This window comes from Prionailurus bengalensis, chromosome A3, assembly GCF_016509475.1.
Source record: "Prionailurus bengalensis isolate Pbe53 chromosome A3, Fcat_Pben_1.1_paternal_pri, whole genome shotgun sequence".
Lineage (NCBI taxonomy): Eukaryota > Metazoa > Chordata > Mammalia > Carnivora > Felidae > Prionailurus > Prionailurus bengalensis.
Window position 1 is genome coordinate 133,428,056 of NC_057354.1, and position 25,027 is coordinate 133,453,082.

Here is a 25,027-nt window from a genome sequence, read left to right on the forward strand (position 1 = left end):
GTAATTATATGAACTATTTGTACGGAATTAAGAATCTTATAAAGCGGAGGTTCATAAAGCATGGCGCCAGGAACATCAGCACTGCCTGGGAACTTGGATGCTTCAGGTCCCTGACTCAATCAGAATCACCCGGAGGACGTCAGCCCCTCCTGGAGACAGTAAAGCCACATCTAGAGGTTGTGCTGTCATTGGCCTGGGGTGGGTTCCAGACGCAAGGCCTTCTTCAGGTGCTCCCCAAGTAATTCCAGCAATCAGTCAGGATAAAAGCCACGGCCGTCAGGTGATTAATCTTCTGTACACTTACCGCTTTGATCCACCAAAGGCCTCCTCTGACTCCAAAACTCTGAGGTGATTAAAACAAGCCCCAACATATGGTTTCCTTTCTGTAAAGAGTTCAGATATTCCTACATGTATTTATAGTATCCCATCAAGCTTTCTTTTTGAATTTTTTTTTTTTTTACAGAGGTATAACCCTATCGAATAATAATATTCATTCAACCAATGGAAGGATAAAGATTAAAGCATCTGCTCAAACTTACTATTCAGTAAGGTCATACAAATCGTCAGAAACCCACAGTTCATGAAATAGTGACCAGACAAAAACCTATTAAAACTCTATCAAATTTGGGGTGCCTGGGTGGCTCAGTCGGTTAAGTGTCTGACTCCTGATTTCGGCTCAGGTCAAGATCTCACGGTTGGTGCGTTCGAGCCCCACGTCTGGCTGGGCGCTGACAGCGTGGAGCCCGCTTGGGATTCTCTCTCTCTCGAGACCCACCTCCTCCGTGTGCCCCTCCCTGACTCGCGCTCTCGCTCTCTCTCTCAAAATAAATACAGTTAAAAAAATATTTCAAACAATACTTCTGTTTATCCCTCACGTGACGTGCGATTTTCGCAGGGGCTGATGTGTGCGGGTGAACCGTGCGTTCGGGTGACCTGTGGGGTCACCCCCACCGAGCTGCCAAGCCCTGGAGACAGAGACAATGCTGGGCCAGCCCTGTTTCTGGTGCCTGGTGAGCAGCACATGTTTTTAACCAACGAAGGACGATGCAGAGGGAGCAGTGAATAAATGGGGCTAAGGCGGCATACAAAGCAGCCACAGAAGACAGCTGTCGCCTGTCGGTGTAAACCAGGAGGCGGCTGGATTTTGTGTGTGAAAGGGCCCAACGGTGTTTCGGCCTTCGTGGATGCAACCTGGGAACCCCTCAGTAACAAGGCAGAGCAGCCGCAGGTGGATGTCGTGGTGCTGTTTTCAATAAAACTTTATTTACATAAACAGCAGCTGGCTGGCCAGGGTTTGCAGAGAGCTGCGGTTTGCTGAGCCCTGATCTAAATAAACCATTCTCTAAGGTGCTCGAACACTAATTTACCGTTATATCACATCACAGCGTAGTTAGGAGCGAGGAAGGATTAGTTCCCTTTTTGTAATTCAGTATTTCCACTTTCTATACAAGTGACTTCCTAAGAAGGAGCTCCCGCTGACGTCTCACTCTTCCCACGAACCACACATTTTATCAATACAACCCACACCCACAGAAGGGACTAGGGTAATTTTAAGGGAGAAGTTGTTTCTAGGGAATCTTATTTAGGAAGGTGACAAATCTTTAATCAGCAGCACCCAAAGCAGGTCGGAGGCCCAGTGTAGAAACGAAAGGCAGAGCTCGCGTCCAGGTCCAGGGGGAGAGGGGGCAACAAGGTGGCTACAGTCTGCTCCTCGCAGCGCTAACACCGGGATGGGTTCCACCTAATGGGCGACACCCCGAATAAGCAGGACAACAGGCCAAGTCACCCAAATCTGGATAAAACGAATGTTCAGGCCATTGTCACTGTGCAGAGAAAAATACTTCCTAAGACGTGATCACAGAAAAGCCGCCAATATCTTCCCCAGAGGGTGGGAAAGAGGTTCAAAGAAGGAGAATTATTACAGGTTCACCTCCTCCGTGGAATACACGCATGTGATAACCTCTTCTCTGTTCACACTTCCTTGTCACTGATTTTGAGGAAAAGTCTGATTTTATTCAAACAAATGAAACATAAATCTTTGAAGACGAGCATCCAATGCTCCCAACCAAAATCGCTAGGAGAAAAAAAAAACAACCAACCAACCAACCACAGAATAAACTGCTAAACAAGTCGAAGATGCTCTGCAAGATTCCTTTTCAAACGTCCAGCCCGTTTTTCTCATGTAGTTCCTCATTCTTGGCTGAGAATTCACGCACTTAAAACTTTTCAGAAGATTAAATTTTGTTTTCAAACCTCAGCTGAAAAGGTGAGGAAAACAACAAAATAAAGATTGATATTATCAAAGGCTTAACTTGTACTGATTTTTTTATTCCAGATGCTTGCAAGTGCAGAACCAACAAGAAATCAGATCTTGAACTAATTTCTGATGCTTTTTCCAGGAAGCTTATGGCCGCCGCGCACTATTGTTCCCAGAGCTGGGGGCCGCTGTCCCCGCTGTTACTTCTCAAAAGGGAAGAAGGGAGGGGGACAAAGACACTCGGACACAGTAAGCTCAAAACACAGGCTGCCCTCAGAGGTTCATTTCCCAGCCAGTGAAGTGAGGGCAACAGAGAACATATTTTAAAAACCCCCAACTCACTTTGGGGGCTTCGTTAACACAATAAACCAAGGCGCAATGCTGGTAAAACATGCTGACCGTCCAGTCTGAAGAGAGCACTCAGATCTGTGAGCTTTCACGAGTGAATGTGTGGGGAGAAACTACAGAAATATAATTTCACAGAAAGTGTTAACAAAGCACTTGAAATTTATCAGTCCAAAGTTACAAAAATTGTAAGCATTGAATCAGAAGCCAAATAATGAAACTGGCCGACTTAAGTACACTATATTAGGATATTTTTCATGAACAAAAAGCCTGTTCGTTTTAAAAAGTTTCCCACAACTCTAATACTCATTCTCTATTATTATTCGTGTACAAGAACCTGACATCCAAATAATATAGTCTTAATTTTTTTCCCCACTAAGAGATTTGGGTAGGGGCGCCTGGATGGCTCAGATAGTTGAGCGTCCGACTTTGGCTCAAGCCATGATCTCAGTTCGTGGGTTCGAGCCCCACGTCGGACTCTGTGCTGACAGCTCGGAGCCTGGAGCCTGCTTTGGATTCTGTGTCTCCCCCTCTCTGTCTCTGCCCCTCCCCCACTCATACTCTGTCTCTCCCTCTCTCAAAAATAAATAAACATTAAAAAAAATTTTTTTAAATGAGGTCTGGGTAGAATTTTGCATATTTTTATAACATTGCTGCTAGAATGGTGAAAATTATTTTCTTTTAATTTTATAATTTAGTTTATTCAATGAGTGGAACAAAAAAGTAAACCTTTAGATTTGCTAAGACATGAACCACCCTCATAACAGCTGGGATAAAGTTTTCTTTTTAAGAGGTCTGATTTTTATTACTTTTTAAAACAATTTTTTTAAATATTTGTTTTGGAGAGAGAGAGAGAGACAGAGCACGAGCAGGGGAGGGGCACAGAGAGAAAGGGAGACACAGAATCTGGAGCAGGCTCCAGGCTCCGAGCTGTCAGCCCAGAGCCCGACGCGGGGCTCGAACCCATGAACCGTGAGATCACGACCCGAGCCGAAGTCGGACACTTAACCGACTGAGCCACCCAGGCGCCCCCAAGAGATCTGATTTTTAAACGAAAACAATGTAACACAGTGTTAGGCTCATTACATGAGGGATCACGGGAACTCGTCCATGTAACATCACCTTGATGGCCCAGAAAGTGAAAGAGGCTAGATAAATCATCATCACCGTCAGTGGTTCACTTCCCTGACGGAAGGGATCCAAATAATCAAGGCCGTCCAAACCCAACTCCCACCCCAGCTCATACCTCATTGTCTACTGACATCGCCCATGAATAAAGACCAAGGTCAATTGACAGAACTGCTCCGAGAAGCATTCTCTAATGACCCAAATAGAATGACAGCCGTTTCACTACTTAGCAAGTTGTACTTAAGAAGCTCGCCTCCTCTCCCCCGAGACCAGACTCGGAGCTTCGGTTTGGGGCAAAGAGCCACATCTCTATACCCTTGTCACCTAGGCCAGAGAGAGGAACAAACAGGGGTGCTGAACGTGCCACCTCTCTACGTAACACTTCGGGGACTCTGCCACACTGTAAATGTAAGTGCTCTAAGGCCCTCGATGACAGAGGTTGTTACACGCTTTTCAAATGTTTTCCGGTGTTTGGGGTGCCTGCTGGGCTCAGTCAGTTGAGCAGGGACTCTTGGTTTCGGCTCAGATCATAGCCTCACAGTTCGTGAGTTTGAGTCCGGTGTTTGGCTCTGCATTGGCAGCACGGGGCCTGCTTGGGATGGATTCTCTGTCTCTCTCTCTCTGCCCGCCCCCCTCTCCCCACCCCTCTCCCTCTCCCTCCCTCTCTCTCTCTTTCTCTCAAAAATAAATAAACTTTTAAAATGTTTTCCAGTGTTTAGTACATTTTTTGTATTTCTCCCAATGCCTCTTACACATCGGTACTGAATTAAAGGCTGGTAATGACAGAAAAACCACGGGTCTGCAAACAGCTACACAGGATCTCTAAATCGTAATTTAGCAACTGTCAAATCCTCACAGAACTTAAAATACACACAATACTGCCCCTCAAAAACAAAATACTCAATAAAAAAGAGCTAATCTCAATTTACACAAACTAACCCTTCTTTCTCCCAACCCCAAGTAGAGAGCCCTCTGGACAATGAAATGGCTGCCAATCAGGTGACAAAATGAAACAAGAGACTGCTTCGGTGACATTAGGCGATCGCCAAGCACAGTTATCACTACGAACTTTACTCATTTTTTCTTACTAAAAACTTTTCTAGAGCTCACCACTGGCTACATAATAGCAACTAGATTCCTCAGCATTCAAGATGCTATAGGTGATGCTGATGGACCTTTCTAGTCACGTTTTCTACTGCCTACTGCGCTATTTCTCCAATGTCAATAATAGATGTATCCTTTTTTTTCCCCAAATATTTGACTTCTTTTTGACAGAGCGTAAGTGGGGGAAGGGCAAAGAGAGAGAGAGAGACAGAGGAGCTGAAGCAGGTTCTGTGCTGATAATAGAAAGCTCGACGTGGGGCTTGAACTCATGAACCGTGAGATCGTGACCTGAGGTGAAGTCGGACACTCGACCGACTGACTGAGCCACCCAGGAGCCCCTACATGTATCCTTTTTATTTTATTTTATTTTATTTTATTTTATTTTTTCAACGTTTATTTATTTTTTTTGGGGGACAGAGAGAGACAGAGCATGAACGGGGGAGGGGCAGAGAGAGAGGGAGACACAGAATATGAAACAGGCTCCAGGCTCTGAGCCATCAGCCCAGAGCCTGACGCGGGGCTCGAACTCACGGACCGCGAGATCGTGACCTGGCTGAAGTCGGACGCTTAACTGACTGTGCCACCCAGGCGCCCCCATGTATCCTTTTTAAAAGAGAAAAAAAGTTCCCTAACCCCTAAACAAATATCCAGATCTTGGTTTGAGAAATACTGCTCTATCCAAACAGCTGCAAAATGCTTGATCACAGGGCACCCCGAGAGCTCATCTGGTCTTCATCTGGACCAAACGTGACACCCAAGCACAAACACTGGCATGGACACTTCCTGGCAGCAGGTATATGCTCTGTGATTTTCAACATACTTATGATTTTAAAAAATCTTACATGATCTTTTATGATTTTAAAGAAGCTTACAGTATTAGAAATCTCAAAGAAACTGAGCATTGGCCAGTACACTTGGCCAACAGACCCTAAGGTTTTGAGACACATTCATCTACAGGGTGTAGTCCCCGGCCTTGCTGGGGCGTGTCAGGGCCTTCGGGATCTGGCCCCCACGCCCCTCACCCCCCACCCCCACCCGTTGCAGACCTCAGGCAAGGTCCAGTGGTCTCGGTTCCGCACTCCTACCTCCCAAGGCCATCGGCCCATCCCCGGCTCTGAACGCCTGGCCAGTTCCTACTATCCTTTCGTGGGTGGTAGCGTCCCCAACGGTCTCCTCTGACCCCCCCCACCCCCCATTCTGAGGGACGCTCTAGTGCTTTCTGTTTTCTTCTGTCGATGGACTCATGGGTGGCAATCTCCTCCACTAAATTTTGAGTTTTCTGAGAGCTGGACCAGATCTGACTCATCTTTATGTTCCCAGAACATCCTGGCAGTACTTGGCCGATAAGAACCACACGTTCACTAAATAAATGACCCCAGCCTCTTCAACTCCAGCCAAATCAAACCACGTGCTGCTATGATATTTGAGCTGTATTTATTGCCTTCTTACAACATACCAGACTCTGGTCCTCAAAATAACACAGGAAATTGGTACTATTCTGACCCCATTTCACAGATAAGGAAATGGAGGCTTAGAGGTCAGAAACATGTTACCCAAGTTCACAGGTTATTTATGTTCATAACTCTCCTCCAAGATGACCTGAACACCTAGGTCACCTTGGCGGACAGCAGATTTTTACACATTCTGGACGTAAAATAATTATTTGTTGAGTGGATAATTAAATCGACTATACACACACCCTCAATTAATTCGGGAAAGATTACGATATTTCGAGGCTCACTGACATATATCTACATCTATATCTATATCGAGAGAGCCGGAGAGAGAGAGAGAGAGAGAGAGAGAGAGAGAGAAAAGTTCTAGGGTCGAGATGAAGCCGCATAATGGGCCATGAGGTGATTTTCTATTGCGTCTATCCACTCTTGTACTTGATAACGTTATCTACGGTGACCAGCTTTCCATTATGGAAAGTGCAGGTATCTAACAATTTTGCTTTTGATAAACAAATCTGTGACCCTTCACCCGCAGCTGCATGCTATACTGATGGGTGTGGTACGGTCTACATTTTCTTCGATTCAAGTGTCATAGAAGACAGGTCCCAAATGCCGTTTTCTACACTACACAATGTCTGGGCCTCGATATGTCAAAGCACCTCTGTAGGCTAAACCATTCCAGCTGCCTCTTTTCCACTGAAATTCGCAACAGCTAATCCGTGCGGGGGGAAAAGACAATAAGGAAAAAGAAAAAAAAGCCCCATCAAATAGACTGCAAAAATATTCTGCAGGTGCAAGCTCTCAAAGTCACATCAAGAGCACTCCCCTTAGCGGAAAGTACTCTTTTGCCCTAGAAACCGTCAGAGTTTTTCTAACCTCACTTATGACCTGTGTCATTACATAGACGGTGTAATCTCTTTTGAGGACAGGCTTTACGCTTCAATCATTTCTTTATTTCCTCACAGTTCTTGCACAGAAAAGTATAAGAATTTGCTGAACGAATGAATGTATAGTTCGTAAAGACGACCCTCTGCAACATGACTTCAGAGGCCAGTTCTTCCACACCGTAGCAAGAGATTAATTACCTTGCACAGACTTCCTAGAAGGAAATAAACTGGTCGAGAATAACTGAAGTTAAAAAAAAGCCTGGAGCACTTGGGTGACTCAGCTGGTTAAGCGTCTGACTCTTGATTTCGGCTCAGGTCATGATCTCGCGGTTCAGGAGATAGAGCCCTGAAAACAGAGTCCTCTGACAGCGCAAAGCCTCCTTGGGATTCCTTCTCTCTCTTTCTCTCTCTCTCTTCCCCTCTCCCACTTGCGCACGCGTGCACGGACTCTTTCCCTCTCAAAAGAAAGAAAGAACACATTACGAAAAAAATCCTTCAAGTCAGAATGGTGCTTTGCTCTTGCAAACAAGATTACACACAGCAGACTTTTGGAAAAGTATCAGCATATGGATAACCTGACTACCTATGTCAATATTTTATACCGTCAGTTACGATGCACAGTTCGAGTGAGTGTCAACGGTCTGGTAATCGTAAGCAAGAAAAGACCCGACAGAAGGAAGAAAAGAAAAAAGAAAAGTCGGTTGATTTACCTATGGAAGACGCATCAAAAAACTGATAACCGAAAAATGTTTTCCATTTCAAAAATGTACTTATAGATCTGTCATATACCCTAAAAACATCTACCTTTAGCGTGAGCGTTACACGCTTCAGAGTCTGGCTACTCAATGCCATTTAACTCAAGAGAGACAGTGTTCAGTTGTGGCCGAGGCTCAGGCTCTGAAGACAGATAATAAAAGACACAGGAGAGAGAGGGCAGAGACGAGGCCGGGACCAAACTCCGCGCTCTTGAAAGCACACTGGCACAATGATGCACAGTAAAGCTGAACAAGAATCTAACGGGAGAACTGTCCAGGGAAGAAGAAAAACAGGGAAAAAGTGACCCCCAAGTGGCTGTGAGCACAGGTTGTTTTTGGATCACGAGGCGTGAAATTAAAGGTCCCTGTATTAATCAAAGGGAAGTCTCCGTGCCAACTTCCTACTGACTTCATATTAAGTCACGAGACTTAGTTGGTGACGTGGTCCCCTCAGAGACAGCCACAGCCACCCTGGATACAGTTCCAGTTGCCTCTGGGAGTTTTTATCACTTTAACCCAGTCTAGTATTAAAATCCAACTTCGCCAAGTATGGATATGATGTTTGTTAATTTTATTCCTGGACCATAACTGATCTACTAAATTGAAAGTAGAAAACTCAGGACAAATTTTAGTTTCACTCTCTTCCACATCAGTCAAGGTAGCCACTCGAAAACATACCTAAAAGCAACTCTTCTTAGTCAGAAATCTCTACTGACATATGAAATTACAACGTGAGGTCAAAAGCGAAGTTTATTCCCGGTGCTCTTGGCTGGCTCAAGTCAGAAGAGCATGTGTGTGACTCTTCATCTTGGGGTTGTGAGTTTGAGCCCCATGCTGGGTGTAGAGATCACTTAAATAAAAACTTAAAAAAAAGTTTTTTTTAAAAAAAAACTTTTTCCTTTTTAACGTTTTTATTCATTTTTTTTTTTAGAGACACAGAGAGACAAGGTGTGAGTGGCGAGACACAGAATCCGAAGCAGGCTCCAGGCTCCGAGCTGTCAGCCCAGAGCCCGATGTGGGGCTCAAACCCAGGAACCGTGGGATCGTGACCTGAGCCGAAGTCGAATGCTCACACGACTGAGACACCCAGGTGCCCCATAAAAACAAAGTTTATTCTCGCCCTAAATCCAACAACACTGATTCATGAGAATAAAATCACCATTTTCCCAGTAGGCTGGTAGGAAGTTCTGTCAACTGAAGCCAACGGGAGTGGGAAACGGTGTAAACTAAGAAATCAAGATCCAATTCGTGGCTAAAGTCTGCGTCGACGCGAACATTTACTGAGCCCTGCACAGCAGACACTGAATCCAGATCAGTATTCTTTTGCCCAACCCAAACCAAACAAACAAAACCAAACAAGCCCTGACTGTCTTACTTCTGCCTTGTAGCTCCTCGACTGACTCCGTGTGCCCGCCTGATTAATGAAGCCCCAGCAGGTATCAAAGGCTGAGTCATAAACTCAGAAGTAGAATCCAGTTCCGCTACTGACTCATCGGATCGGCCTCGGAGAGTCCTACCTCCCCACTACTCTGATGATATGAGGTGATTAAGAAATCCTACTACATGGAACTAAAAGCTTCCAAGTGTGCAATTAGTGTTTGTGTTGTTTCTCAGACTACCGAACGAACGACCATCAAGAGATAAGAAAAAGAATTGGAGGGCTGAGGGCGGGGAGGAGAGGGATCTGGGAAGAACGAGGCACGAACCTGAAACCTTCTCGCCTCTACGTGGGGTGTTTCCGTGAAGAAAAAGCGAGGCCCCAGCAGTCATCACCCTTTCGGTGGCCTCAGTGCTGCCTTCCCACACCACCCATATGGCAGCTTCTGTTTCTGCAGACAGCAGAGAGAGCCAGGGAGAAAGTCACAAAGACAAGGAGAAAAGGAAGGGACAGAGACGGAGAAACAGAGGCAGAGAAACCAGAGAAGGAGATGGGAAGAGAGACACATAGAGACGTTCCAGAGGCACCCACGTATTAACCTCCCTCTGTTATATCCTTTAAGCAGGACCTGGTGAACTTAAGGACACTTGGCAGGTACAGTGTTTTGGCACCTGTTGTCCCAAACAAGTAGGACGTTCGTTGTGAAATGTGCAGAACTGGACGCAGGTGTGACACAGGCAAACACAGACCACATTCCGGCATCTCCAGGTTCAGAATAGGGCAGCTAAGCATATGGGTCATGAGGGCAGACCCGGCAGGCAAGCAGACTTCCAATCAAAATCCTGATTATATTTTCCATTTTAAAAGAAGCTAAAGAAAAAATCCCCAAGTGCGTAACGAATGTAGACAGCTCACTGAGATTTACTAAAGGATCTGGAGTCTCGCGTAGAGATCTGCCGTATGAAAGAAACCCGAAGTCCGGGGCCCCCTGCTGCCTTGGAATCGGTTCCAGGTAAATCCGGTTGCTACTACGAACGTCAGGCCAGAGTCGAAGCTCTCTGATTTAGTTACGAGTAGCAAAACTGGTGGAAATGACAGATTTCTAAAACCACTTTAGATGGAATTGCCAGGAAGGATGTAGAAAAGGAGGGTTGAGGTGACAAGCTGCCAAAGAAGAAAAGTTCTGTAGAGGAGCTCAGTGTCTCTTGACAGCGGTAGGGTGGTGGGAGGGGCGAAATTGGACCAAAAAAAAAAAAAAAGAAAGAAAAGAGAGAGAGAGCATGAAAAACAAATTCAAGTGGCAGCACAAATGGTGTCTAAATAGACATGACGCTCCAAACCTGTTTCACGAGATACGGGTTTCACTACTGAACTAAAGCTTTCTGCAGCTGCCAAGTGTCTCCCTTGTCCAAGCAAAAACATCATGCACTTGGCTCTTACCCTCAGGCATGTGCTACAATAAATGTGTGCTATTGTTACCTGCGGATTCTGAATTTCCACCAGGATTCAGTGCATTTTACGTTCCATCTGGACGAACCCCTTGCTCAGGCGACAAGAGTGTATGCCACGTGAAATACTTTGAGGCCAGAATCCGGCAAAAAGAAACGAAAGCTTCAAAGAGCAGCCTTCCTCACAGTCAGACCCAGGAGAGTTTCTTCGAAGCAAACCTTCCAGTTGCTAAGAATTTAATCCGTATCAGCTAATTAAAGGCACTCTCCACAATTTCCAACCAGGAAAAACTTCTCGCCATTGCCAAACCCGATCAAATGAAAACCCTTAGGACTATTCATTCCCTACAGAGGAATAGGACTATCTTTCTGGCACCAAAAAAAAGTTTATTTTTCACTTTGATAAATACGTACTGTCAACCTGCACAAAAGGAAACCCGTGGAGTCAAACGCAGGACACTTCCGAAGCCTGCGTGGCCGCCTTACGTGGCTCTTTATTTCTTGTCCGTTTCCCCAGAGCTCGAAGGACAGGACACAGGGATAAGCCCGTTCAGTGCAGTCAGCCCAGCATCCGCCTGAACACTAAAAGCCTCTTATCCTTCGTTTTAAAAGTAGCAACGCCTCCTGACTCCTCTCTAGGCCAGGGAGGATACGCTTTTGTTTTAAATCACCTGCCTGCGTTTGATTGCAATTGCAAGTAAGGTATTTGACTCCCTTCTCTCCCTCCTCCCTCCCATTCACACTGGAAATTTAAAGCGGTGAAACAAACCAAACCTGTCCCTGCTTAACGCAACCAAACATGGCAACACCTTTCTTTAATAGAGCATTTAATTGATGCTTCACTAGAATGGAATCCCTGTAAATGCACGCAATATGCTCAGTCCAAACAAATTAAAAATTACTCTCACAATGAATTCCAAATATTACGCTTAGACAAAACAACAAACGGTTATTAAACTCATAAACCTGTATCCCACAAGCACCTACAGAAAGCCTTAAGTTCGAGTGACCGGGATGGTTACGCCCCTCTGACAGAATGAACTCTGCCAGCCCCAATAATCCCTCCCCAGGAACGCCACACATTTCTGCCGAGACAAGAAGACAAAAGGGAAAGATAGCCAGGGCTGCGTCCAAGCACAGGCCCCTCGCGGTAAAGCTGCTCAGGGCTCCAGTCCCCTAGGGGGGCTATGCATTCTATTTTAATCCTCTTTCCCTTGTAACATGAGCCTCTCTCCATGACGCATAAAACATTTGGCTCAGAGTGACGATCCTTCAGAACGCCTTGGCGCTCCTTTTTAGAGCCGACAGATTAAACGTAAAAGCACAAAGTGCTCTCGAGGATGGGTGTTTTCCCACAGGACGGGGTGCTCTGGTTCTGCCCTATCTCTGACGGCTCCCTCGTTCCCTCCTCAAGGACCGTGGGGAGACAAAACGTATGTGGAAACTGATTTTGTCACCCCCCCCGCGACAAGATCATGCCACCAAGGAAAAGGCATAGTTCCATCTATCCGCGGAAAGCCCGATCACAGACCGAAATGCAGCGCTGCCTCCTGAGAGTCTAACGAAGATGTGAAACAGCAACCCGGCTCCACGACGGCCCTGCAGGAAAAAGGGCCGCGCCTCCGGGCTGTCGCAAGCCACGGAGGCGCAAGACAGCAACACGCGATCAGACCCCACGTCTGACTTCTCGACACGGCTTCCTCTAGCAGGAGCCTGATGCCTGTCTGACAGCAAGTGCTTTGCTGTCAATAGTTTCAAAATGAAACCTGTGAACGGGAGCTGTGCCACAACGCACCTTCTGGCGTAAAAATTCAGAAGTCACCACCGGAAAAGAAATCTGTGAGATATTTTGTGTCCCTGGGGCCCACTCCATCGTTAAAAGGTCTGCTTAGTATTCGTGAAGCTCACAGCTACATCTCAACGATCAAAGAAATCTTGAGCTTTGCTTTGAACTGTAGCTATTTTCTTGTTTGCCATATTGTCTAGGTTAACTATAATTCCGTCTGTTCCTATACCATCAACACGGATCCGTCCCAATTAGCTCATTAAAGGCATTCTCCACATTAAAGATGCCACATTAAAGGCATCTCCCTCTGGATCTCAGGGTCCCCTCCGAGTGGGCTGGCCCAATTTTCACTTCATTCCGACACAGCTGTCGTATCTCTTTCTCTGTGGTTAAACATCACTTACCCAACAATCAACATAAATTACTTCCCGTTAGCAAAGTGTTCTTCTACTACAGGAATTTATACTAGTGAATCCATAACGCTCCTCTATTAACGAGAATTATTACCCTTTCAAAGATTTTACTGTTTTAATGTACTCTCCACCCCCAACGTGGGGCTCGAACCCACGACTCCAAGATCAAGAGTCGCACGTTCCATCGACTGAGCCAGCCGGGTGCCCCTATGGTTTTATTTTACTTTACTTTACTTTATTTTATTTTATTTTTTAAAAAATATTTTATTTATTTTTGAGAGAGAGAGAGAGAAGAATGCAAGCAGGGGAGGGGCAGAGAGAGGGGGAGACACAGAATCCGAAGCAGGCTCCGAGCTGTCAGCACAGAGCCCGACGCGGGGCTCGAACCCACAAACCGCAAGATCATGACCTGAGCCGAAGTCAGACGCTCAACCGACTGAGCCACCCAGGCGCCCCGGGTGCCCCTACTGTTTTAAACAGTCTTCCTGTCAAAAACACTTTTTGTCCATTTCAAGGTCTAGACTCTTGCCTGCTCGAAAGTCGCCTGTGATGACCAAGTAGCAAACGTGCTCATCTACAGGACCACGTCATTTTTTCGGTACTGAGCAGCTGGCACTGCCTCGTTAAGTGCGATCGTAAGGCACCCCGGCAGCGTTCAGCATAAAACAGACATTCAAAGAAGTTAATTCTCTCTCCCTAACTTCTTTTTCCTCTATTTATTTTAGATCTTCAGGCTTTGAGAGGCCCTTACTTCATATCACTAACCAAATCCCAATGCTCTTATGAACTCTTAGCTTTACAATCCAAGCAAGATGTAAAACTCGAGGCCAAGATGTGCAGCCTGCCCAGAACTAAGGATTGAGTGTCGGAAATACTGTAACTGAGGAATAAAACCGTCCCAATTTATAACTTATTTGGGTCTCCCAAGTCCATTTATAAAGTAGTATGAACGGCACACAACACCCTTCTGACTATAACATTAGTCAGAAGGGTTATATATAGTCTTCTGACTATAGTCAGAATCAGGATCTCAGGCTACCCTGCAAAAGCCGATTTAACCCACAGTATCCCTGATACCTGAATTGCAATACTGGCATCGTCAGCCTCCATCTCGTGCAGTGCCCTGGTGGTAGCGGGCACTGGATCCTTGCTAACATCATGAGTCCCTGGGATGGGGGAGGAGCACAGCCGGCTGCGGGTAAAATCTTTGTACAGCCCAAGAAGGGGCCTGTCTTATGCCACCTTCCTCATGCGCCCTCCTCACGTCCTAGTCCTCTCTTCCCCACGTGACCCGTGCCCTCAGAACTCACAAATTCTAAACTTCCGCACCTCACCAGAGATCCACCTTTCAATGTTTCGAAGGCAAATGCTTCTCCCTGCCAAAAGTACCTCAAGCAGCTGATCTCAGCTGTAGTCTGAAGGGGAAGAAATCTGATAAAAGTTATTCCACAGGGGAGTATGAGTGGCCGATGAAGTTTAACTTACCCAGAGACTCCTGCCTCTTTAAAAGATACCGGACTACCCAGACAGATCCAAGTCTGTGTGGAGGGCAGGCAAATGAATGAAATAGGTCTGCACAGCACAGAGGGTAGGGCCACCTGGGGGACTGCTCCTATGCTATTTCTGCTTTTCAAAGCAGCTTCCTCCTACCTGCCGCTTTGAAAACTCATGATTTTTGACAAGTTTCCTAATATCTTCAAGTTCCTACAGTAATAGGTATATGATAACACTGATGGATGGAGTATATACAGGGACGATGTAAGATGAGTCCAGTTTGGGCAGTGTTTTTCCCAAAGTGGAACATAAGCCAAGGTGTTCAAGATTCAACCTGATATGGGATCAAAATAGAGTCACCTCCAAAGCAAGCTTCAGAAACTACAGGGAAGATTCAGGTGTCAACACTGGGACAGAATTCTGATTTTATTCATCCTGGCATGGCCAAAAGGATGTATTAGATTCTTTTTTTTTAATTTTTAAAAAAAAATTTTTTTAATGTTTATTTATTTTTGAGACAGAGAGAGACAGAGCATGAATGAGGGAGGGTCAGAGAGAGAGGGAGACACGGAATCGGAAGCAGGTTCCAGGCTTTGAGCTGTCAGCACAGAGCCTGACGTGGGGCTCGAACTCACGGACCGTGAGATCATGACCTGAGCCAAAGTTGGACTCTTAACCGACTGAGCCACCCAGGCGCCCCAGATTTTTTTTTTTAAGATGTGTCAGGGACAAAAGGAATGCCATATATATATATGTAGTATATAGTGTATACACTATATATATACTACTATATATAATATATAGTATATACTATATATAATATATAGTATATACTATATATAGTAGTATATATATAGTGTATACACTCTATATACTATATAGTGTATACACTATATATATACAGTATATATATATATACTATATATAACTATATACTATATAATAGTATATATAACTATATACTATATAATAGTATATATAACTATATACTATATAATAGTATATATAACTATATACTATATAATAGTATATATAACTATATACTATATAATAGTATATATAACTATATACTATATAATAGTATATATAACTATATACTATATAATAGTATATATAACTATATACTATATAATAGTATATATAATATACTATATATACACTATATAGTATAACATATAGTATATAGTGTATATATAGTAGTATATATAGTATATATATACTACATATATATTATATCATATATATAATATATATACTACATATATATTTATACATTTATACATATATATACATATATATTATATACATATACATATATAATATATATACTACATATATATTTATACATTTATACATATATATACATATATATAATATATATATAATATATATACTACATATATATGTAACATAATATATATGTAGTATATATAATATATACAATACATATAGTATACATATAGTATGTGTATACTATATGTAGTATACATATATATGTATACATACACATATATGTACATATACACATATATATATGTATACAGTATACACACACACACACACACAATAAACCCTTACGTGTATGGGGGAGAATGCACTGGAATTAAGAATCAACAACTGTATTCCAACTTTGAACAAGTCAGTGGGCAAAGAAAGTGGATACTTTTGAAAAAGAAGCAAAAAAAAAAAAAAAAAAACCCTACACAAGATTCCGCACGTTTACTTGTTCACTCTAGCTGCCCTGGGGCATCAATTACTTTAAGTGTAAAAACAGAAAACATCCACTTGGCCAGGGAAGGCAAAAAATCTAGATACTGAATTCCAACACACGCTTGAAGCAGATGCCTGCCATCAGCATCAAAAGGTAACGGCCTCGTTAAGAAATGGCACCAACTCTTTCCGGCAGCAGGCAAAAGCTTAAAGATCAAGTCAGCGCTGGGGGTCTGAAGGGGGAAATGAAACTGAACTTACCTACACCAATTAACAGGTAGCTATTAAGACTACTTAAGACACACCTCCAGCAATATTTCTCTTTAATACAAATATGCTGAAGGTCTTCCAGAATAAAAGCAGCCGTTATCCCACCCGTCATCTTGGCTTCACTCCCATCCTGGAGAGTGACACATCAAACAAACAAAGCACCCTGCCCATATGCAGGGCTTTCCGCCCAGCTCTCCTCGCACTCTGACAAGTGCTTGTTAACTTGATGACGTGCCAACAGAAAAGAGAGTTGGCCACCCTAGGCTTTTTGTTTTCCTAGGGGGATAGAGGGGAGTAAACTGAGGGACTAAACCCAAGGTCACAGGTAAGTCAGCAAAGTGGGCTCAGGACTTAGATGTTCTCAATCACCTCTTCCACAATTTCTCAATTAGACCCTAATGGCAAACAGGAAACCTATCCCTGGTTTGCTTTTGTAACAGAAGCACCCAGAGGGCACAGAGCCAACCGTTCTTGCAGGCTGCTGGGTCTTACTATGATATTTAATTTCAAAATAGCCGTAACAACCATGGTATAAAGTGAAAAGTTTACTTTTCCTCCTAACAGCTCTTCTGTAGTGAATCTGTGGTTTAATCAAGCACCGAACTCTGGACTAAGCAACCTGAGGACACTTGTGTAGGATCAAGGTGGTCAGGAGGAACACCTCAGTGCAACTACAATAACCCGCACTTCCTTACAGACCGGCAGACCCACCCACCACATCCTCCACTGAGGACACGTCTTTGCCTTGGACACGGTGCCCACGGTAAGAAAGGAAAGCAATCCTACTACAAAGTTAACATGGTCCTCAAGAACCCGCTCGTAGGATTTTTTAAAAGCAACCCTAGGCAGTAAAAAATTAAATGATGTAAAAATTAGTACCTGAGGCAGACTTACTCCATAATGGCTATAATTCTTGTTGAATAAATTAAACAAACAAACAAAAAACAAAAAGAGGTTGAGGACAGGAAGGTTATCCTCAGTTCATACCGGGACCTTGATGTCGAAAAGTGCAAGGAAGAGTAAAGAGCAGATTTACACTAACTGCCCCCAAATTTTATGTTTCTCGTGTGTTGCCTCAGCTCCCAATTTTTAAACTGATCCAAAGAAAAAAAATAAATACCCAAACTCTAATAATTTAGTGAGAGAGGGATTATTCTAAAAGGAATCTGTGGGAAGGGCAGAAATGACTTGAGAATATGTTTCATTTTTCTTAAAAGGGCCCCAAACTCCAATTAGAATGATCCAGGGGTGCCTGGGCGGCACAGCCGGTTAAGCGCCCAACTTCGGCTCAGGGCACGATCTCGCGGTTCGCGGGTTCGGGCCCTGTGCTGAGAGCTCAGAGCCCGGAGCCCGTTTCGGATTCTGTGTCTCCCTCCCTGCCCCTCCCTGGCTCGCGCTCCGGCTCTCAAAAATGAATGAACGTTAAAAAAAAAAAAAAAAAAAAAAAATGAATGATCCAAATGACCATGTGAATTGGAGGTAATTCTTCACTTTAAAACCCCGAGAGAGGAGAACCTTCCACGAGCTGTATTTGAGAGCAACGATACGAGAGCACTGCCACCAACAACTTGTACTTAAGGGCCTTTCTGAAGAAGCTCCGACAGAGGCACCGTTTGAATAAGCCCACGACGTGCCCGAAGGAGAGAGGAGGCAGGAGTGAGCTCTGCAAATGAGCAACGGAACACAGAGAACGAGGCGTCAGGCTCCGCGCCGCACAGCGTGCAGTGACAGGCTCCCACCCACCCCGCGGGCTCGCGTGCTGCGCCACGTGTGGTTCTTTTCAGAGGACGGAGAGGGGTCAAGGGCAGTTTCAGAGCATCTGGCAAGAAGCTGTACTTCAGAAAATGTAAAATGCTGAAGAGAGAGGAAGTCAACCACCCAGCTGACGCCGACCCAGCGGAAGAGAGGGCACCGCTGATGACACAGCGGCTATTTCTTCTCCCAAAGTCTTGCCTCCTTTCCACGCACGGCACGACTTAAGGGCTAGAACTCATCTTCTTAGCCGAGCCTATTCTCCTATCCCTGAGCAAAAGAATGAAAACACGAAGGGGCTCTGGGTGGCTCGGTCGGTTAAGCATCTGACTCTTGATTTCATCTTAGGTCATGATTTCACGGTTCATGAGATCGGGAGTCCCGCGCCGGACTCCACGCTGACAGCTCGGAACCTGCTTGGGAGTCTGTTTCTCCCTCTCTCTCTGCCCCGCGCGTCCACACGCACATATGCTGGCTGTCTCTCTCAAAATAAATAAATAAACTTAAAAAAAAAAAAAAAAGAATGAAAACGTGTAAAACCATAAAAAAAAAAAAGAGAGAAAAAGATCAGTTGTCAAATCATTACACTCCTCCCACTTTCCCTCACGAAGCTGGAAACAGAAAAGGCCCTGAACTCCGTTACCTACCTTTGCTTCGTCGTTTATGTCCCAAGTGAAGGAAATGGCGTTATACGCAATCTCCTCAATGTTACTGATGGTATTGAAGCTTTCTTTATAGTCGGCTGTATGAGTGACGAAAGAGAGAAATTTGTGATTTCTGGTTCCAACACGAGATTATAGCAGTTCAAAGCACGATTTGTTTTTTCATATCATCACCTCTGAAAAACTTCATTTAACATTTTGTTGGGTTGAAAAGCGTTCAAAAAATGAAGAAAAAAAAAATCACAGCGCTCTTAAAATAGAGGCAAGCTTATGTACTATTTAATTTTTTCCCCTTATGTCAAAATTAAGATACTCAGGGGCGCCTGGGTGGCGCAGTCGGTTAAGTGTCCGACTTCAGCTAGGTCACGATCTCGCAGTCCGTGGGTTCGAGCCCCGCGTCAGGCTCTGGGCTGATGGCTCAGAGCCTGGAGCCTGTTTCCGATTCTGTGTCTCCTTCTCTCTCTGCCCCTCCCCCGTTCATGCTCTGTCTCTCTCTGTCCCAAAAATGAATAAACGTTGAAAAAAAAAAAAATTAAGATACTCAGGATTAAAAAGTTTCAGTAACTGTCCCAAGGTCACGAAACTGGCCCCGAGAGCCAAGATCAGAACTCAGTTCTTTTCATTGTTCTGAAAAGAGACCATGAAAGTTAAAAAAGACAACAAAAAAAAAAAAAAGAAAAAGAAAAAGAAGAAGCAACACTCAGGTTAAGAGCCATCTTGCGATAGATAATGGTTTTATACGAAACTTATATACACAGCAAGAGACCAGGCATTCGTTCTCATAAAACCACTTCTTTAAACATGGATTTGCACAGGTCCGCTGTTACACCCCGAGTGACGCATCTCTGGGTCTCTTTGAAGACAGAAGGGGCTAGCGGTGCACTTCAACATGCAACCGGGGGACACTGTCAGGTAAGTGCACGCTAGCCGTTTTTCCTTTTACTTGTTTCTTTAGGGTTTTTGTCCGCCTTACCATCATTTACAAATGATCGGGAATCTCTTCGAGAACACATTTCACCCAAAAACTCTGCAGACCAAAGAGCAGGGCACGCTTGCGTGAGCAGGCTACACAGCCTCTGCTCCCAGTGTCATATGGAAAGCCACTGCACGGGCCACATGTCCTCATGAAGGAAGTAAGGTTAAGAGCACTGATTCCAGGAGGCCGAGGACAGGGTTTGGAACAGATCAGTAGCTGGCATAAAAATTCAAATGCTTTCGGCAGGAAGCTGGTCACTGCCAAAAATAACTGGAATCAGAAAACTGGATGCGTGCACCTCTGGGAATAAAAGCAGGCTCCGGAGCTACTTACCGATATCAATGCATCTTTGTTTAGCTGTGTGCTGTCGGGAGTGCCAGTATTTCCAATGCCTTAACTGATCTTCTCGGCTTTTGTCTTCTGCAAAAACCACCATGATCACACTCTATGAAAGAGAAGGCATTATAACATGAAGACGCTGAAGGGGGAGGCGAGGATCTTTCGGGAAAACTTAGTGTTATATTTTATTTTATTTTTTTATTATTATTTTATTTTATTTTATTTTTGAGACAGAGAGACACAGAGCATGAATGGGGGAGGGGCAGAGAGAGAGAGAGGGAGACAGAATCGGAAGCAGGCTCCAGGCTCTGAGCTATCAGCCCAGATCCCGACGCGGGGCTCGAACTCACGGACCACGAGATCGTGACCTGAGCTGAAGTCGGACGCTCAACTGACTGAGCCACCCAGGCGCCCCTTTTTTTTTTTTTTTTTTTTTTATATTTTACAGGTAAGGCTTAAAACCGCAATTTTATTTTATTTTACTTTTTAATTTTTTTGTAAATGTTTATTTAGTTTTGAGAGAGAGAGAGAGGAGAATGCATGCAGAGGAGGGGCAGAGAAAGAGAGAGACACACACAGAATGGGAAGCGGGCTCCAGGCTCCGAGCTGTCGGCACAGAGCCCGACGCGGGGCTCGAACCCACGGACCGCGAGATGGTGACCTGAGCTGAAGCCGGACGCTCAACCGACTGAGCCACCGAGACGCCCCTGAAACCGCAATTTTAGATCTTCACTTTGATGTTCTTCAGACTGGGGAATGCCAAGCTCTGACTAGCTTTCCTAGAGAACAGAACTTACTCGGACTTTGCTGATGGGCCGCTGGATGCCCTCGCTGCTGTTCACCTCCTTCAAGGTGACAGGGTAGAACTGGCCTTTGTTTAGGTATGTCATGGTGCTATCTCCTGGCTTCTGTCGAAGCGATTTTGAGGCTTCCAGGGTATATTCAAAGTTGTTCCTAAAGAATGAAACAAAAGTCACAGATCTCTAATCCACTCTTTGGGAAGCTTCCTTTATGCTTGAGCTCAATCCTGAAACGCTTCAGTGTGGATGTATGCCAACAGGCGACTGCCAGGAAACATCCAACTGACTACGTCACGTCGTGAATGGCACTGGTACTTCCTCCACAAGAAAGGTTGTCTTTAGCGACACGGAAATCCTTCAATCTCTCGTATGTGGGGCCACAAAATGCCTCCTAGAGGTTCTATGAAGTAACGTTAAAAATTCGAAGCTGGGAACCAAAGGATACTAAAGATACCCATGACTAAAAAGGATTTTGGAAGGAAATCTCCCAAGACATGTTGCCAATCTGGTTGCAACCAGAAGACATTGCAAAGGTTGCAAACAGGTGGCTGGGAGTCCTCTGATTAAATCTGATGTGGTCTGCACCGCACTCTTTTTGTTGGTTTTGCTTGCAATTTAATGTCTAGATGGGCATTCCACGATGCCCTACATTTCCTACCGCCTTAAAGTAACACGCATAAATCTCCCTAAAGGTGTTAAATAGCCTTCCTAGGCCAGATGTCGAAAATCACACCCATTTTTATAAATCAAGTTTTATGGACCACAACCACACCCTTTATTTACATGTTATCGGCAGCTGCTTTTGTGCCGGAGCGGCAGAGCTGGGCAGTTGCGACAGAGGCTGGGAGGCCCACAAAGCCTCAATATATACTATCTGACTCTTTACAGAAAAAGGGTGGTGACCCCTATCTGAGATCCTCAAGGCATTCGAGTCTGTGACTCCCGCTCCTTGAGGCAGGTCTCTAAGGGAAGTCTCAATTCCCACAAAATCCTAGGCTTTCAAATAAACGGGGTTCGCTTCAAAATACAACATACCCAAAACTGCAAAGAACGAAAGTATAAAATGAAATCCTAAGCTCTTTTAAAAACCCTCTGGAGGTGTTTTTACATTTCCACAATTCATTTGGAAGATATTCGTATTCCCAGCGTGTGACACAATCTCGTGAGGTTTTAAAAGAAGAGGCTGCCAGGTCAGAAAAAAGCTGACCTCATTTATTTTACCGCTAGCGAGCCTAATCACGAATAAAAGCCTTTATCCACCTGATGTTATTCCTAAATTCTCACGGAAGTACACACTCTTGCAAACAGAAGGCAGCTCGGGGATCCAGCTGAATCCCCTCACCTCTTCTTTTCGATTCCATTCTGCAGCCATCACATAAAGAAACCGAAGGAAAGGAAAAGCACCAACACCAAGAATTAAGGAAACGGGAAACACAGTACAGATTCCAAGGTTAAAGGGACTCGAGCAAAGACGACACCACAGTAACTGTAGCTGAGATACAGGTGAGAGCACACCAAAGCCACCTCTGATTTTCCAGTATCAAATTAACAAAAAAGTCGTAAGAGCTGAAAGTTAAAAATCAAATTAAAAGACAACGATTACCCAGAAACACTGTCAAAAACATAGTCCTCTGAATTCATGCCAGGCATCCGCAGACTGAGATCCGAGGGGAAGAAAACCTGAAATATCAATGCAATAAGCCACAACTATTTAACTGGTTATCAGGCTTACTAAAGACCAATTATCTGGTACAGCACAGGAGTATGTGGCTTACAGCAACCCACTGCTCATTCAACATTCACTTTAAAATAAAAATTTTCACTCTACCAAAGATGTAAAGAGAAAACCAAAAAGAAAGAAAAATACCCACCCATGTCACATGCCACTCAATCCGACGGGGACAATCTCCGCGGGTACTCCCACAGAGTGCTACGTTATTCCCTTTTCCCGTCTTTCCCACACATCTCACTTCTGTTCAAACTCTAGAATCTGCAACCAAAATCTCGTGACTTTTAGCAACCATCGTACCAAGCGAAGATACAGTATCAGGTCTGTACCGTGGCTGGATGGATCGGTGCGTTGGCTCGGAAAAGGCTACCCTTCTAGTCCTTAACTCCATAAGCAGACAGATGCTCCTGTCCCCCGTGAGACGTTAAAGATGGCTTCGAGCATCTTCAGTCCCTAATTTTTACCTGACAGGTGTTCATCGCCACAAAACCCCCCAGAAGCCTTGGCGGTGAGCTTGTAAATTTCACACACCGCGTTTGTCATCAAGACCTACTGCCTCCCTGACTACACTACCAACCGAGAGAGACCAAGCAAGTCCATGATAAATCATTTTATGCTAAGAGCAATCGCAGGAATCTTGTTTTGGTCTCGGACAGAAGCTGAGAAGAGACTTATGTGGAGATCTCTGTTGTCGATGGAAGATTATGCACGGGGCTCCCTTTCTCCAACAAATCACTTAGCTGAAATCATAATTGTTAACTCAAATGCTGGTAAGATTAGCCATGTGCCCTTGATAATCATTTCTGGTTTTGTAGGTTTAGTTTACAAATTATACCCATGGGCCTTTTCTCTTAGAAAAAAAAAAATCTTTTGTTCCTAATCCATTCATTTCAGGCTGAGTTTCAAGCTTACGTAACAAGGAAGAGGTGGAACTCAGTACTTATACAAACACACAAATGTCTTAGGAAGATGCTTTCATTTCCTGTACCTCCTGAACGCCTTCCTTGAAGGTCTCTGAGAAGGTAGAGTCTGGAGTTCGCCTCTGAGCATTTGGGGGTTGAGCACCAGAGCTGAACTGGTCAGCATTAAGGTTCCGGTCGAAAACCACCACCCGCTCAGGGGGCTCAGGATGATACACTGCTGGAGAGATTCCCACAGCGAAGCCATGGGGCTGGGTTTCTGTCTTGATGGAGTGGGTAGGCATCGTTGCTATGGAGACCGTGACTGTTGTATCGGGAGCTGTTAGATGGCCTCTCTTATCAATGCCCAGTTGGTTGCCATGGGGAAGGACGATGTTAAATGGCACATTTTTCAGTACTTGCACTCTGTTTTCTCCAGCAGAAACGAGGGACTGCTCAGTCACACTTGGTATGCTGTTTCTTTAAGAAAAGAAAAGAAAACTGTGTTTTCAAATTCAATGCCGATACAGTTCTTTGACAATTTTTAAATGTTCCTAATGGCAGTGGGCTGCTGGGTCCTGTGCAGCAATAATAATAATAATAATAATAATAATAATAATAACAACAACAACAATACTACAATACTGGGGAAGAACCAAATAAATAGAAAATGCCAATGACATTCCATTACTAGAGAAAGAAAAAAAGACTTCATAGTCATCAGTCAAGTAAAATCCAAAAGTATTAAGTAAAATTTCATTTGAAACACAGAGACCTTGCAGTTCTCTTTATTCTCAATAATCCTGATAAAATTATCCTATTTCATTAGAAGCTCAAAGATATAAACCTAATGGCCGGAGCAGAAGACAGTTCAAGTACAGGTTCCAGAGTCAGACCGCCTTGGTTCAAACTCTACGACCTTTAGCAAGCTATCTCATCTCTTTGTAACTGCGTGCTCCTCTCTAGAGCGGGGATAACAGTGGTATCTATGCTCACAAGGTCGTGGCGAGATGAAATGAGACGGCACACCAGATCGTGTATAATAATACCTGGGGCACAAGGGTTCGCCAAGCATGAACTGTCCCTACTCGGCCACCACTCTCCCTAGTACCTACACTTACGCGGCTCTCTCTACCATCACAAGAAAACCTACGGTTACACTGTACAGGTAGATAAATTTGCAGAAAATTATTTTCTGGCTTAATTACTATCCTGGGCAACAGAAGATGATTTCCCGTCCAGGGCACAGTTCGTGAATTTTCAAAGCCCCCTCAAACAATACAGGCTGACCTTTACAGAAAAGAGCATGATCAATGAAATGTTCGAACCTCGAACCATAAATTCACTCCCAAGAATTTATCCTCAAGAAAGAAAAAAGGAAAAAGCGATCTAGAAAGTGGGTCAGTAAGCCTTCGTGGTAGTAAAAAAATTAGACAGGGAC

The 25,027-nt window shown here is 44.4% G+C and overlaps 1 protein-coding gene across 2 annotated transcripts in view; it reads right to left on the reverse strand.

Annotated features, from left to right (window-relative positions):
* The window catches only part of GRHL1 (grainyhead like transcription factor 1), a 56,447-nt gene that overhangs the window by 23,939 nt on the left and 7,481 nt on the right, over positions 1 to 25,027 (reverse strand). For both annotated transcript variants that reach the window (XM_043604552.1, XM_043604550.1), the window contains exons 4-8: positions 23,676 to 24,066; positions 22,562 to 22,638; positions 20,956 to 21,112; positions 20,153 to 20,264; positions 18,829 to 18,923 (exon numbers count right to left, since the gene is read on the reverse strand). In XM_043604552.1, coding sequence (XP_043460487.1) covers positions 18,829 to 18,923; positions 20,153 to 20,264; positions 20,956 to 21,112; positions 22,562 to 22,638; positions 23,676 to 24,066 — 832 coding nt within the window. The remainder of the gene's footprint in view (positions 1 to 18,828; positions 18,924 to 20,152; positions 20,265 to 20,955; positions 21,113 to 22,561; positions 22,639 to 23,675; positions 24,067 to 25,027) is intronic.